The 14,687-nt window shown below is 48.9% G+C and overlaps 1 protein-coding gene across 1 annotated transcript in view; it reads right to left on the reverse strand.

Annotated features, from left to right (window-relative positions):
- Wdr91 (WD repeat domain 91) overlaps window positions 1-14,687 on the reverse strand; it is a 37,500-nt gene that overhangs the window by 12,782 nt on the left and 10,031 nt on the right. The window contains exons 7-11 of the mRNA XM_050148017.1: window positions 7,264-7,422; window positions 4,297-4,484; window positions 3,327-3,477; window positions 1,272-1,366; window positions 976-1,144 (exon numbers count right to left, since the gene is read on the reverse strand). Coding sequence (XP_050003974.1) covers window positions 976-1,144; window positions 1,272-1,366; window positions 3,327-3,477; window positions 4,297-4,484; window positions 7,264-7,422 — 762 coding nt within the window. The remainder of the gene's footprint in view (window positions 1-975; window positions 1,145-1,271; window positions 1,367-3,326; window positions 3,478-4,296; window positions 4,485-7,263; window positions 7,423-14,687) is intronic.

Genomic DNA, 14,687 nt, shown 5'->3' on the forward strand with positions numbered 1-14,687 from the left:
ATATATATTTTAGTTAAAAGAACAACTACTTCCAAGTGAGGAGCCCATGCCACTGCTTTTCCCATTTTCTTCCATTTTATTCTAAGTATTTAATATTTAAGGTAAAAACTGAAATCCCTAAGTAAACTTAAGGGTTACGAATCCTACTGTGGAGGAGAACTTTGAGGGAGAACCTCAGAGTGCCAGTAGAGAAGACGCAGGACTAAACTGGTCCAGAGGACAGACATGTTTAGGAAATGCCCCTAGTGACACAGGACAAGCCACACTGACTGGGGGAAACGCCCGACATCTAAGTGGGGCATACTTGGCAGGGAGTGTAAGTGAAGAGTCCAGGGTGGTCTCTGGGCTTAAGAGGGCTGCGAGATGTCCCCAGTGGGCACACAGTCTGTTTCTGCAAGCAGAAGCTCGAAAGTACAGCCCACACATCTAGAAATCGGTCCCTCTCAGACAGGGCCGCTAGGAACAAGGTGGGCACTGTAAGCACGCGCTACACAGAAGCAGGGGAAGTACCACCACTTCCCTCCAGGGCTATGGGAACAACTGCCAGCACCATTACCCTGGAGGGAGCAGGCCTCAGCTCCAGGTGGGCCATGTGCTCAGTCTCCTGCCAGCTGTCACCCCTGTCCTTAGTACATCTGGCTGCTCCCGTGATTCCCATGCAGCTTTAAGTTACTAGTGGGTGGGAGAAAGACCAGAGCCCTCTCCTAAAATGTAAGCTATCTAGCCTGTTGGTGGGTTCTGGGTAACCCAAGTCGATGGCACAACTCCATTGCTCATAATCTGCCCAGTGGGACACGGCACTTTTCAACACTTAAAACCTGGAGACGTTCTCACAAATCAAAATCCTCAGGTGAACGCGCTAAAGGGAGACGGCGCTCATCAAAAACACAGGGAGCGTGGGCAGCGCACCCGCTACACACGGTGCCTTCCAGGCAGCATGCCCAGCCCCCAAAGACCCGCAGGCAGGTCCTGTACCTGCTGCTTCATGGCTTTTGTGTCCCACAGTAGCAGCTTGCCAGGAACCTGGTTCGTGCCTTTGCTGCCAAGGTCTGGGGCCAAGGAGTCCGCCTGGGAGGTGAGGCTCGGAGCTGCAGCTGAACAGACGAAAGAGGCCCCACTGGGGCTGCAGGCAAGAGACAGGATTCTGCAACACACACAGGCCAGGGTCAGACAGTCACCACCACAGGCCCTGAGGCGGTCACTCCTGGAGGTAGGGTCCACAAAGCAGCTGCAGGGGGGGGCTTCTAGTGCGTGGGGAGGCTCCTGCTCACCTGGGCATGTCATCGCTGATGTTGATCTCACAGAGGTTCTTCTTGGATTCTGTATCATAAAGACGCACCGTCCCCACACCGCTGCCCAGCAGGAGCTGGAACAAGAAGAGGCAGGGAGGTGAGGAGGACAGCACAGGAGTCAGGGAGGACCACCACGGTGAGAGAGGCCCACTCCTGTATGGTGCGGAGCTGGGCAAGCTGTACAGGCGAGCTCGTTACCCACTTATCCAGGCAGCCAGGGAAACTCTGGCTACAATGGACCTCATTTAAAATGCCACAAACGGGCTGGAGAGATGGCTCACTGGTTAAGAGAACTAGCTGCTCTTCCAGAGGACCAGGTTCCAGTCCCAGCACCTAGATAGCATCTCACAACCATCTAGACCAGGGGATCTGATGCCCTCTCCTGCCTCCTCAGGCACCCGGCACATATGCGGTGCATAGACATACATGCAGACAAAATAGAAAATGAAGATCTTGCTTTGTTTAGTTTTTTGAGATAGGGTTTCTCTGTGTAGCCCTGGCTGTCCTGGAACTTGTTCTGTAGACCAGGCTGGCCTTGAACTCAGAGATCTGCCTACCTCTGCCTCCTGAGCGCTGGGATTAAAGGTGTACACCACCACCACCCACTTGATTAAATATTTTTAGAAAATGTCATGAAGACATCAAAGCCAATCTTAAATAGATGCAAAACCCAGGTCATGTGCTTTGATCTAAATCTGTGTCCTGGCAGCTTGGTCCCCAGCACTCTGGTGTGAAAGGGATAGGAACTGAAGACGTGGGGCAAAGTAGAAGGTGGTTAGACCACCGGAGGCATCGCTCTCGGGCGAGATTAATGATGGGCTCAGAGTGAATGTGTTCTCCCTCTTGAGAGTTGTGGAAACGTAAGCTTTGCCCCTATCTCCCTGTCTTCCTGTCTCACCATGGGATCTTTCCCTTTGGCACAAGCTCCCATCATGATGCAGGTGCTGCGGCCAAAGGAGCCTTCACAGAATAGTGTACATGCTGGAACTATGTTCTTGGACCTACAGAATTGTGGGCTAGGTAAACTTCTTTTCTTCATAAACTATCCAGTCTCAAGTACGCTGTTATAGCAACAGGAAGCAGACTTCTATGATGTCTGTGATGAGGAGATACACCCAAAAATATTCTGGCTGGTTACCTGAGACCCTCTGACCTTTCCCCCCTTCTTTCAGTTTTAAATCCCAGCTATTCCAACCCTTCCTTTTGCTCCTACTTTCTCTACCCTTCCATAGGCCTGGCCCTGGTCAGTCTGGAGGCCGTAGTGACTATTCTATTTGTCTTTGCAGGGATAGCTCTGGCCTGGTTCCATCAAGGACTCCAGAATACATAGAGTATATAAGTATATAAGGTCCCTGCCTCTGGGACCATAGGACTCATTTGGATAAAAGTGTAGAACTGAATAACAGAAATCAATGCCAGAGCAATCCAGGCCTGGGTATCCCGAGGAACATTAGCTAGGCAATGGCCTCTGCACCCACTTGGCAAGCGAACACAGTTCAGAGACAGCCCTGACACGAGGGCAATTCCTTCCTGTGTTTTCTAGACATCTGGGAAAACCAGTGCCTGTCTCTTCGGCTACAAGCAATCAATTTTAACTCCTTAACTGAAAACCCTCTCTCAGATAGGAAGTCCACTGGGAAAACAACACTGGGCCACTCCCAGGGCAACGGGGCCTGTGGGAACCACAAACCAGAACACTGTCCTCTCGCTAGCACAAGCCGCTGCTCTTTGAGCCAGGACAGGCAGGTCTCAGCCAGAGCAGAGGGTGTATTAATAATGTATCAGAAACATGGTGGTCAGGAGGACCCAGGGGTCTCCTGAGACAGACCAGCAGACAGGATGGAGTTTTCCAGTCTCTAGGAGTAACTTCATGGCCACCTGGGCTACTCCTAGATGTATGGTCCTGGCCCCCGGACTGGTAGCGACCGGAGGGGAGATTCAGCTTACCTCATCAGCTTGGCCTGTCAAGAGCCTGTGAGAGAGAAGTCTGAGCCTGGAATACAGAGCCAGCTCTGCATGCAGCGCCTCACTTACCAGCCTGTCTCGCTTGGTGGCCCACTCCAGAGACAGCAAGGGTGACTTAGAGATGGAGGATGCTTTGGTCTGCATGATGGGGTTGAAGGACCACACTTTGATGACCCCATCCACATCTAAGCTGGCAACTCTCCTACCGGAGCAGTCCACTCTGTACGGGACAAAAGGAGGCGTTAGTATTCTGGCCTCATCCTCTAGGGCCAACAATGATACCGTCATGGTTTCCCAACTTTCCAACTGAATCAAAGCTAAAGCGCAAGACCTGCACTCAGAGGATAAGTGTGAACAACTCTAGAATCAGACATCCACCCAGGAAATACGACAGGGCACCAGACACACGGCTCATGTTCCTGAAAAAAAGCAAGTCAAGATGCTAACTGCATAAGCCTAGTAGATTGCCTCAGAATCCTGGAACCCACAGAAGTGTGGAAAAACCAGTTCCCAAGAGCTGTCCTTTGACCTCTATACGCATGCATACGTTTACATACACGACAACAAGCACACATATGCACAATAAGAAATACACAAATAAACACACAAATAAAATACCAGCACACACCATGCCGTGCAAGGCTGTGCCGGGAACACAGGAAAGGAACAGCAGCAGTCTCAGACTGTGCCCTCAGGGCACCTGCCATCTGAGATTCGGAGATTCCCCCATTAGCTCTAGATCAAGCCAAGGGCTGGGTACAGATCAGGACTGTCAAAACGCAAAGCTGCCTGCGCCTTGCATTCACTCAGGGTTGTTCAAGGCCACACTTTCCTGATGTTTAAATACACACACACACACGATAAAAATTTCCATACACAACACACTAACATAAAAGAACTAAACCTGAGTGGTCTGATGGAAGCCACCACGACAGCAGCATCTAGGCCAGCAGGACTCTAACGACCCTTCAGGGACATTTCCTGCCACCAGCATTCCCACAGGCTGTCTAAAACCCCAGCTCCTCACCCCTCGGCCCACCTGCAGTGCATGATGGATGAGTGGTGCTCCCCATACTCCTCCTGGCTCAGCACTATGAAGGGCTGCTCGGGGCGGCCTCCCTCGGAGCCTGCTGTGGACACCCGGGCCAGCGGCTCCACTGTTCCCGTGTGGAGTTCCAGGCTGGGCTCAGCTTCTGGGCCACTGCCTTCTGGCTTCTTCTCTGCACACTGTGACCAGCAAAGCAGAGACGTGTCAGCTTAGGAAGGGTCTCCTTCACCACACAAACACCCTAGGTGACTAAGGGTGGTCACTGCTCATGAGGTCAGCTGAGTCTCTAGAGCGACGCACACCTCCCCTGGGAGTCAGGTCCCTTCTTCCTGGGAACTGCGATCTCCTCACAGGCCCTGGATGGGGAAGAGGGCTGGCCTTGCCCTCTCTGATGGGACTCAGCATGACCACGTCTCAGTGCAGGCCAGACAGAGGGTAGTGTCTCAGTCAGGTTAACTATCGCTGTGATGAAACACCATGACCAAAGCAAGTTGAGGAGCAAAGGGTTTATTTGGCTTTTGCTTCTACATCACTTTTCAAAATCAATAGGAGTCAGGACAGGAACTCAAACAGGCCAGGATCCTGGCAGCAGAAGCTGATGCAGAGGCCATGGTAGGGTACTGCTCACTGGCTTGCTTCTTATAGCTTGCTCAGTCTGCTTTCTTAAGGAATCCAGGACCACCAGCCCAGGGATGGCACCACCCCCCATGGTCTGGGCCCTCCCACATCAATCACTAATTAAGAAAAATGCCCTCGAGCAGTGGTTCTCAACCTGTGGATCACAATCACATATCAGAAAACCTGCATATCAGATGTTTACATTATGATTCGTGACAGTAACAAAATTACAGTTATGAAGTAGCAATGAAATACTCTCATGGTTTGGGGTCACCACAACATGAGGAACTGTACTAAAGGGTCACGGCGTTAGGAAGATTGAGAACCACTGCCCTACAGGCTTGCCTACAGCCCAATAGTATGGCGGTATTTTCTCAGATGACTCTAGCTTGTGTCAAGTTCACACAAAACTAACACTAAAACAAACACATCATTGTTAAACCACACCTCTCCTTTCTTGTTCATCCCCAAGATCACAGCAAAGACATCATATTATAAACAGTCCACAAACATAAAAAGTCCCACAGCCTTACAAACTGAAACACTTTAGAAGTTGTCTCTTTAAAAATACCTAGTCTCTTTTAAAATCAAAAATATCTTTTAAAAAGCTTAAAATCTCACAGGAGCTGTGAGCTTCTATAAAACAAAATCAAACTAAATACTTTCTTACTTCAAAAGGGAAGAACCAAGGCACAGTCGTAAACTGAACAAAGCAAAAACCAAACTCAAACGGTATAAATAATTCAGTGTCCAACATCTGGGATCCATTCATAATCTTCTGGGCTCCTCCAAGGGGCTTCTCTGGCTCTGCCCTCTGCAGCACACAGCCGGTCTGGTAAGCTCTGGCAGGCACCACTCCGCCGCGGCTGTTCTTAGTGTTTGTCCCATGGTACCAGCAGCTCCAAGTTGTTGGGGTCTCTGCTACAAATGGCCTCTCTTCATGGTGCCAAGCCTCAGCTTCTCTGCATGACCCCTTCAATCACAGGGCTTCAATTGTTACCAATCTTCACCAATGGCCTCTCACAGTGCCAAGCCTCAGCAGCTCTCCGCGACCCCTTCATGCCTTTAAAACCAGTACCACCTGGGTGACTCTTAACTACTGAGTTTGGCTACCAGACCAAGGTACACCTTGGCCACCTCTGGAACACAGCTTCTGGCGGTGACGCTCAGGAAACATTCACCGGAAGGTTTCACCTCAGTGACGCGTGTCTATTCATAACCACAGCTAACTTCTCAGATGAGCTGACCAGCACCAACCGTCCCAGCATGGCAAAAGTGTCTGTTATGGTGCCAGTCTTTTAGTAAACCACAGCCCCAGCTTGTAAATTCAGCCCCAGCTGACTGGAACCACAAAATCTTAATTCAAAATATCAAATATTCAATTTAAGTAACTGTCAAGTTTTCTTCTGAGACTTCACAAGCCAGGCCTCCCACTGTCTGCATTTCTCTCAGCATTCATTTCTTCCAAGCACCCACGGAACAGCTCACCAAGCTTTGAACACTCGATGGATCTTCTTGCCCCGAGTTCCAAAGCCTTTCCACAATCCTCCCAAAAATAATATGGCCAGGCCTGTCACAGCAATACCCCACCATCCTGGCACAAGTTTCTGTCTTAAGTTCCGTATTGCTGTGAGGAAATACATGAGCACAGCAAGGCAGGAGGAAAGGGTTTACGTGGCTTTCACATCTCACTGTTCATCACTGAAGGAAGCTGGGGCAGGAACTTAAGCTGGGCAGGAACCTGGAGTCAGGAGCTGATGCAGAGGCCATGGAGGGGAGCTGCTTACTCCTTTGCTCCCTATGGCTTGCTCGGTCTGCTTTCTTATGGAACCCAGGACCACCAGACCAGGGATGGCCCTACCCAGAATGGGTCAAGCACTCCCATGTCAATCACTAATTAAGAAAATGCCCTTCAGGCTTGCCTCCAGCCCGACATTACAGAGGCATTTTCTCAATCAGATTCCCTCTTCTCAGATGACCACAGCTTGTGTCAAGTTGACATAAACCCACCAGCACAGGTAGGGAGCGGAGCTTAACGAGAGGGGACTGTGGGTAAGGAAGCCTCTGTGCTGAGTGACTCATGGCTTATTCCCTGACTTAATGATGATGTCAGCACCCCACTTACAGCTGTGGACCCTGGACTGAGACAGAAGCGAGGCACCTCAGGCTGACAGAGGGGAGAACTTGGGTGTGAAGCCAGATCTGTTGAAGGGCCTTGGCAGTGCACCTATGCCAGCCAGCATCTCCTCCTGATAAGGGGACCAAGGAATCGGAGGACAATGGCCAGGCAGAACTCAGAGGAAACCCAAAAGGTGCCTCGGCAGCCTGGGCACCCTATACCTGGGAGGAGGAGGTGGAGAGCAGCTCCCTCCTCTCCTTGCCATGGTCCTGCAGACGCCGTTGGCGCTGATGTGTCCAGCTGGCCTCTCCAGGCACCGGCCCACTCAGAAGGCTCTTCCCATCCTTGGCCCCGGGCACTGGGTCCTTTCCCTTGGTAGCCTAGAGAACGAGAAGCAGGCTGTGAAAAGTCTCTTCCAGGCAGTGACTCTGGACCAGGAAGGATGCAAAGGCCAGGGAGCAGTTTCTCTTCCCCCCAGCTCTAGGGGAAGACCGTCCCAGGCTGGCCTGGGCAGGAGGTTCAAACCAGCCAGGCAAGCCTCTAGACGGAGCTCCTCCTTGCCAGGTCACCTGCTGGCCTCAGCCTGTACTCTCACCTGGACAGAGGAAGAGAGAATCCTTCCGATTCAACAGGAATTATCAACTTTTGTTACAGTGAAGGAGTTCAGTACTTACTAGCAGGCCAGGTCCCGCACTGGGTAATAACAGCAGTCATATGTAACAATATTCGGACAACATTAAGTACACACACGTACACACACACACCAGCCAACCTCTTCTAGAGTGGGGCCAACTACAGGACTAAGCTCACTACTGTGAACAAGCAATAAAACAGGGTGAAGTGGGCTCAGTGGCAGAGCGCTTGCCTAGCAGGCAAGAGGCCTCGGGTTCAATATCAAAAACAGCAGAATAAAACAAACAAGAAGGCCAGACCGCTAAATCATTTGCTTTAAAAATGGCTAAACTACCAGATATTTTAAACAGAACTTATCTGGAACCTCAAGGATCTCTGTGTAAGATTAATTAGAACGGAAAGGCAATGATATTTTTCTGGCTTTTTCTTTTCATACCAAGAGTGATAAGGTCTAAGCCCACAACAGTGAATGAATTACTAGATGAATCTAGTCATCCCCACCCACCCCAAGACATGGCTTCCCTTGGCATGGCAGCAGGAGGTGAAGATATCAGTGAGGGTGAGCTGGGAGTGCTGGGGCGGCATGGTACCCTGGAGCACCAACCTCATGACACATACCTACCATTCTCCTGTTTACTGACCCAGAGGGCAAAGAGCAACTCCCAAAAGCTGTCCCCTGACCTCCACACCTGTGCTGCAGTACATGTATGCACATGTCTGTCTATCTGTCTGTCTGTCTCTCTCTCTCTCTCACACACACACACACATTTTTAATTTTTTTTTTTTTAATCTGCACTGAGATTCCACTTTAGACACACCATGCTGGCAACAACTCCAGGGTTAGGGAGCAGATGCTGCTGGGGAGGCTATGGAGAGCCTGGCGGAAATACAAAATGAGAAAACCCAACCGGAGGCAGTAGGGAAAAAAGAGGTCTTTATTTTACCCTCCAACTGCCAGCGAGGTAGGAAGTGGGTGGGGATAAAAAGCTAAAACACAGGTGACAGTAAATACCTTCAGACAAATTCCTAAAGTGCCAACTAAGATTCTCTGGGTGGGCAGGACACTAGAGTGACAGAAGGTGCTGGAAGAACTGCACTCACTAGATGATGCCCCTGCCCACCGGGAGATTCAGCCCCTAGAGAGTTTCTTGAATTCTACCATGAAGCCTCCCTCATACTGCAACCCTCACATGACGGCAGCAGGCAGTCTGCTGAGGCCCTGGCTACTGACAACTAAATGAGTGTATGAGCTGACAGCTAGATGAGGCTGTGTCTGCAAGGACAGTTCTGACATCAGCCACTCATCATCCTATGACAGGGTGGGTCTTCCTAACTCTAACCCTAACCGTGTTTTGGGTTTCATTTTCTCAGGCTTTAGAATATTTGCATACGTGTTATGAAATATCTTGGATGTGACCCACATCTAAACATGAAATGCATTTATGCTTATATACTTTTTATGCACATGGCATAAAGATAATTTTATGTAATGTTTTAAATGTCTGGGGACTTAGTGGTAGAATGCTTGCCATCACGCACACAGCCCTGGATTTGGCCCCTGGTGCTGGAAAACAAATAAAACCAAACAAACAAAAACCCTGCCCCAGATAGTTTATATTCCACATTCTAGACTACAGCAAAATGACCTACAGAAGCAGAACTTCTGCCTGAGGCACTACTGTTGACAATCTCATTTAACAGAAAGTAAAGGAAGTGGGGAAAGACCCATCACACTGGGCTCGTCCTGGACTTAGAAGTTGGCTGGCTATGCTCACGTGACAGAAAGTCTTAGGGAAAAGTGTCTCCACTAGGATGTGTGAAGAAAAAGAAACCGTAGCACAGTGAGACACGGGCTATGGCTTTGGGAACGCATCTCAGAATACCCAGAAGGGGAGAGTGCCCCTGTGTGGGACAGCAGATCTGAGGCAAGAAAGGGTGGCCACTGGATGTCCGAGAAGAAAGCAAACAGTTCCAGGAATGAGGGGTACATTCAAGCCATAAAGGGTAATGTAAACCTACGGCACGTGTGAGAACAAGGGCTGCAGAGATGGCTCGCTCAGCCACACAGGCATCAGGACCTAAAATAAAATACAATAAAGCCTGGCGTGAAAGTGTGTGCTTATAACCCCAGGCTGGGGCAGCAGGGACAGGAGATCCCTAGGGCCTGCTGGCCAGCCACTATCCTATTTAGTGAGTTCCAAGACAGTTGAGATACCCTGTCTCCAAGAAAGGGGGATGACACCCACAATTGTTCTCAGAACTTTATGCGTGCACAGGTACACCTGCACACACAGGCACCTGAGCACACACAACACAGAAAGTACTAGGTAAGCTAAATCTCAGGCTGTGCAGAAGCCCTGACAACCATAAGCTAAAGACACGGCTAGGGACTTGGTATGGAGGAGCAGAAGAGCAAAGGAAGGGTCTACTCGGGTTAAGATTGCATAGTCGATGGGTAATAGATAAAGCAGAAGCACTTCTCTTCCGTGGTTTATTCTCTCCTGTCTTTGCACATGAAGAATCTATTGACTGCAGACTGTTCCCCTCCGGACAAAAAGACACATGCTGGTCTGCTATAAACCCAAGGGAACAAGAATGGCAGCTATGCCGCTCAGGCATGGCCCATGTTGATTCTGAGGGCTAGAAATATACCAGTAGCTATGGACAGGTCCTGGGAAGATATATGCCCGTGAGAGAGAGTGTGAGGAAGGGGCTCACTCAAGTGTAGGGGCACAGTTGAGGACAAGGTCTGCTGTGGTCACGTGCGTCTTCAGATACTGATCTGAAACCACAGGAGCAGTTACCAAAAGGGCTGCGCCAAGCAGCCACATCACATCTCTATATGGCTGCCTGTCATAGCAGCCACGGACCACAGGGGAGCCCGCCTCTGGACAAGAAGTGGGCAGTGCCTCAAAGGGAGCCAGCACTGTAACTATCCTCTCTGCTCATGTCCCCCATACCCGGGAAGCAGTGTCCTGTCCTCTTTCAATGTGTGGTGTTGAGAGTATCCCATTCAGATGGCTGCTTACAGAGGCTGCTAAGTCTCTGGCGGAGTCAGAAGCCCCCTCCAAGACCTCCTCAGCCAATGCAGAGCACCCAGCAGGAAGACCCCGAGAGATGGTGGCTTGAGGGTAAAAACACTTGTCACATAAGCTCAATGACTGAGTTAAATCCCCAGAACCCATGGTGGAAGGACACCACTGAAGACTGACCTCCGCACAGGTGCCATGGTGTGTGTCCCTGTGCACAGGTGCACACATACAACAATAACAACAAAAACAATAATAATTTTATCTTTAAAAAGAAAAGAAAACCCAGCAAGAAATAAAAGGGGATCCTCCCTCACAAGTCAGGAAGGCATGGGGGGGTTCATCCAATACATTACCACACAGGGGCCCCAAAACTTCTATTTTCCAAAAGGGTATTAACAACGGGCATACGGTAATATAAGAAGAGAGGCCTTTCAACAAAAGTCACGGATACCAAAAGAACACGGGCCTAAGTGTTCTCAGCTCTAACTGTGGTGGGAACAAGACACCAATACAGCAGGTGTCTCTGGGAGACAGCTGCCCAGGAAGCACTTTAGTGATCAGGTAAATGGGTGTCTAGCTATAACAGTGTGCAACCTTAAAAAATGCTTTCTGTGACATAACTAGTCACTGGATGTTTTAAGGACAAACCTAAGTAGTGGATGGGGCTGGCGAGATTGCTCAGTGGTTAAGAGCACCTGCTGCTCTTGCAGAGAACCCCGGTTCAGTTCCGAGCACCCAAAAAGGGCCTCCCAACCATTTACAATTCCAGTCCCAGGGTATCCAACACTGTCTTCTGGCCTCTGCAGGCACCAGGCATGCATGCATGCATTGCGCATACATACTTGTAGGCAAACACACATAAAATAAAAATAGATCTTAAAAAAACAAGTGGATTCCTATAACACTCAAATGTTCTAAATTCTATACAGTCATCATCTCCCTGGCTCCCAAAAGGTCAGAAGAGGTGTCTGTTGCCTGCCTTTTGTGAATTGCTCCTTCTGGAGACAGATAGACCATGTCTGGTCAGTGCCTCAGTAGATACAGAAGGATTCCAAAATCAGACAGTTCTTCCTAGAGAGCTGGCCAGCCTTGGTGTAAACAGGTCTGACCTGAAGGCCAAGTCATCCAAAAGACAGGCATACTTTCCCTTCCTGCCCAGCTCCATGGACACAGGCCCAGGCCAGCATCCTTACCACTGGTGTCCAGCAGGCAAGAGGGGTTTTGAAGAGGTTGTAGGTGTTTGTTTCGGAAGAGCTAAATAAGGGCTATCTCCATAACAGGTAATTCCTACCAGTGCCTGTGGCTCACTAAGTGGGGGGGAAAGGCCCAGATTTATTGCTCAAGGGAAGCATAGGCAGAGCAGAAGACCTTCTGCCAGCAACTGTTGACAATTGTTGACTCCTGCAGTTACAGAGCCCAGAAGACTTTAGGAACTGTGTTTTATAGCTACCCCACACACACACACACACACACTCCCAATTTTGCCTCCAGATTTCTGCTGAAAGCCTAGAGAGTGTGTGTTCACAATGGTACAAAGGCAGAAGCAATGGCTCTGCCCTGTGATCACAGCACTTAGAAGGCTGAGGCAGGAGGATTGCCGAGTTTGGGGCCAGCCTGAGCTACAGTGTGGGACTCCATCTCACTAATAATAACAACAGCAATAAGAACAATAATTCTATGACCATTTCAGTAACAGCGACCATAATTTCAATGACCTATCATGAGCAGGCAAAATGCAGTGATTAAATTTACAATACTATATGTGGATAATATTTAAACTAGGAAAGTCTAATAATGTCATATGTTGCTCATTTAACAATAAAATACCACTTATGTTTTCTGTGTGTTTGTCCTTGAACAGCAAAGGAGAAAAAAGAATTCTGAAATGGCCATGGTGATAGAAGACTAAGCCTAACATGCACTGGCCAAGCAAGTGTGGAGCCCCATGTCAGGTTCTATGGAGTCCACAGGAACATACTGTCACGCCACAGGAAGTGATCCTACCACCTACTGCATTCGACAGCAGTGAGAGAGACATCTACAACACTATCTGAACATCAGTTATGACAAAAGGACGGAGACACTAGAAAGTCACCCCTTCCCTGTGAGGGAGGAACCCCATATGTAAGGGATGTCAAGTCATGGCAATCGGAGTAAACAGAGAGTGAGTGGACAGAGAAGCTCGCTCAGAAAGAGACAGGCTGCTCTACACAGGAAGCCCCAATCTATGTAGCCTGGGAGACAAGCTAAGGTCATCGACAGCGAGTTAAAGAGCTTGTACTGAGTTACTGGCAAGAGAATGTCCAGCTTAGACGGCAGTGAGAACCCCAGCACAGGAATCTCCACTCTGGTGCCCAGTAGGACGGGGAGAGGGAGAAGTCTACCCCAGCTCTAAAATCATGTTGTTAACTTGAACTTCAAATCTACTAGCTATTTTTAGAATTGAAACAAATGCTGAGCCTAAATAACCTACCTGCTGTCAACTGAAAACAACCAAGGAGGACACTGGGAAGATGGCTCAAAGGGTAAAGTGCCTGCCTTTCGAGCATGAGGACCTGAGGTCGGCTCCCTAACACCCACGGTGAACTCCAGGCCCAGTAAGAGACACTGCTCAAAAAATAAGAGCAACAGAGAACAGACACTTGATGCCAATCTCTGTCCTCAACACACACACACACACACTCACTCATGTACACATGTACTGCAAAGAGACATATACATACAAAAAATTAAAAATAATAATAAAAAGAAAATGACTTGGTCAAATTTTTTTTTCAGTGTGTAGACAGCCATAGTCTCCATTTAAGGATCTGGAAAACGCACTGTGAATATACAACACAGTGATCAAACTTTGGTTCAATTGTACTTTAGAGGCAAGCTAACAGATGCTTCCCTGAACATTGTACATTTTCACCCTCACCTTTGTCTGTAAATTGCACAGAAGAAAATACACCATTAATGTGGGATTCCCCCTCTGTATGATGTGAATACCACTAGTTAATAAAGAATTGGCTTTGGGCCTATTGCAGCATGGAATAGGGCAAGGCGGGAATTCCAAGCAGAGAGAGAAGGAAAGAAGACAGAGTCAAAGAGATAAGTCATGTAGCCACTGCAGGAGACAAGACGCCGGACCCCAAACAAAACCTTACCAGTGGGCCACAACCATGTGGCGATACACAGATTAATAGAAATGAATTCATTTAAGACATAAGAGCTCGCCAATAAGAATCATGAGCTAACAAGCCAAGCAGTGTTGCCATAATACAGTTTGTGTGTGATTACTTAGGGTCTGGGCAGCCAGGAAACAAACAAGCAGTCTCCATCTATAGATCGGTGTACCACCATGGGGCTGATTACATCCACATGAAACCTGAAAAAGCTTGGAAAAGAAATCTAGACATAAAAGAACAGAGTTAAGCACAACTCTGAATGGGCCCTGTTTGCTGGCAGTGAGCAGGGGTGCTGCAGGTCCTTTAAGAGAGGTCTTCCTGATTCAGCATTAGCAGCGGGGGGGGGGGGGGGGGACCATGCAGCTTCTTTAAGAAATGGCGGCTTCCAGCCTGGTCTACAAGAGCTAGTTCCAGGACAGGCTCCAAAGCCACAGAGAAACCCTGTCTCAAAAAACAACAACAAAAAAGAAAGAAATGGCGGCTTCCTGGATCATGATAGTTGCACATACAGCTCTGGCTCCTTCAGGAGGCCAAGCACTTAAATGGGGTCTGTGAGCAGCATGTTACAAATTGCTTAATGCTGACATAGACCCGTTGCGACCCTGGAGCTGGGGCAATGTGCATGGCTCTCAGAAACAGCAAACACGCTTCCGCCATGTTGGACTGGGAAAAGCAAGCAGTCAGAACTGCAGAGTTGGTCCTAGCCATGCCTGCTTAGCATTTAAAAAAAAGAAAGTACTCCTAGTCAGAAAATAATTACAGATGTGCAATAAAGACAGATTCAGACAGAAATCAACCTCTAAATGGGTC

The sequence above is a fragment of the Alexandromys fortis genome, unplaced genomic scaffold (assembly GCF_014885135.2).
Source record: "Alexandromys fortis isolate MF-2015 unplaced genomic scaffold, M_Fortis_MF-2015_v1.1 scaffold_57, whole genome shotgun sequence".
NCBI classification, from domain to species: Eukaryota; Metazoa; Chordata; class Mammalia; order Rodentia; family Cricetidae; genus Alexandromys; species Alexandromys fortis.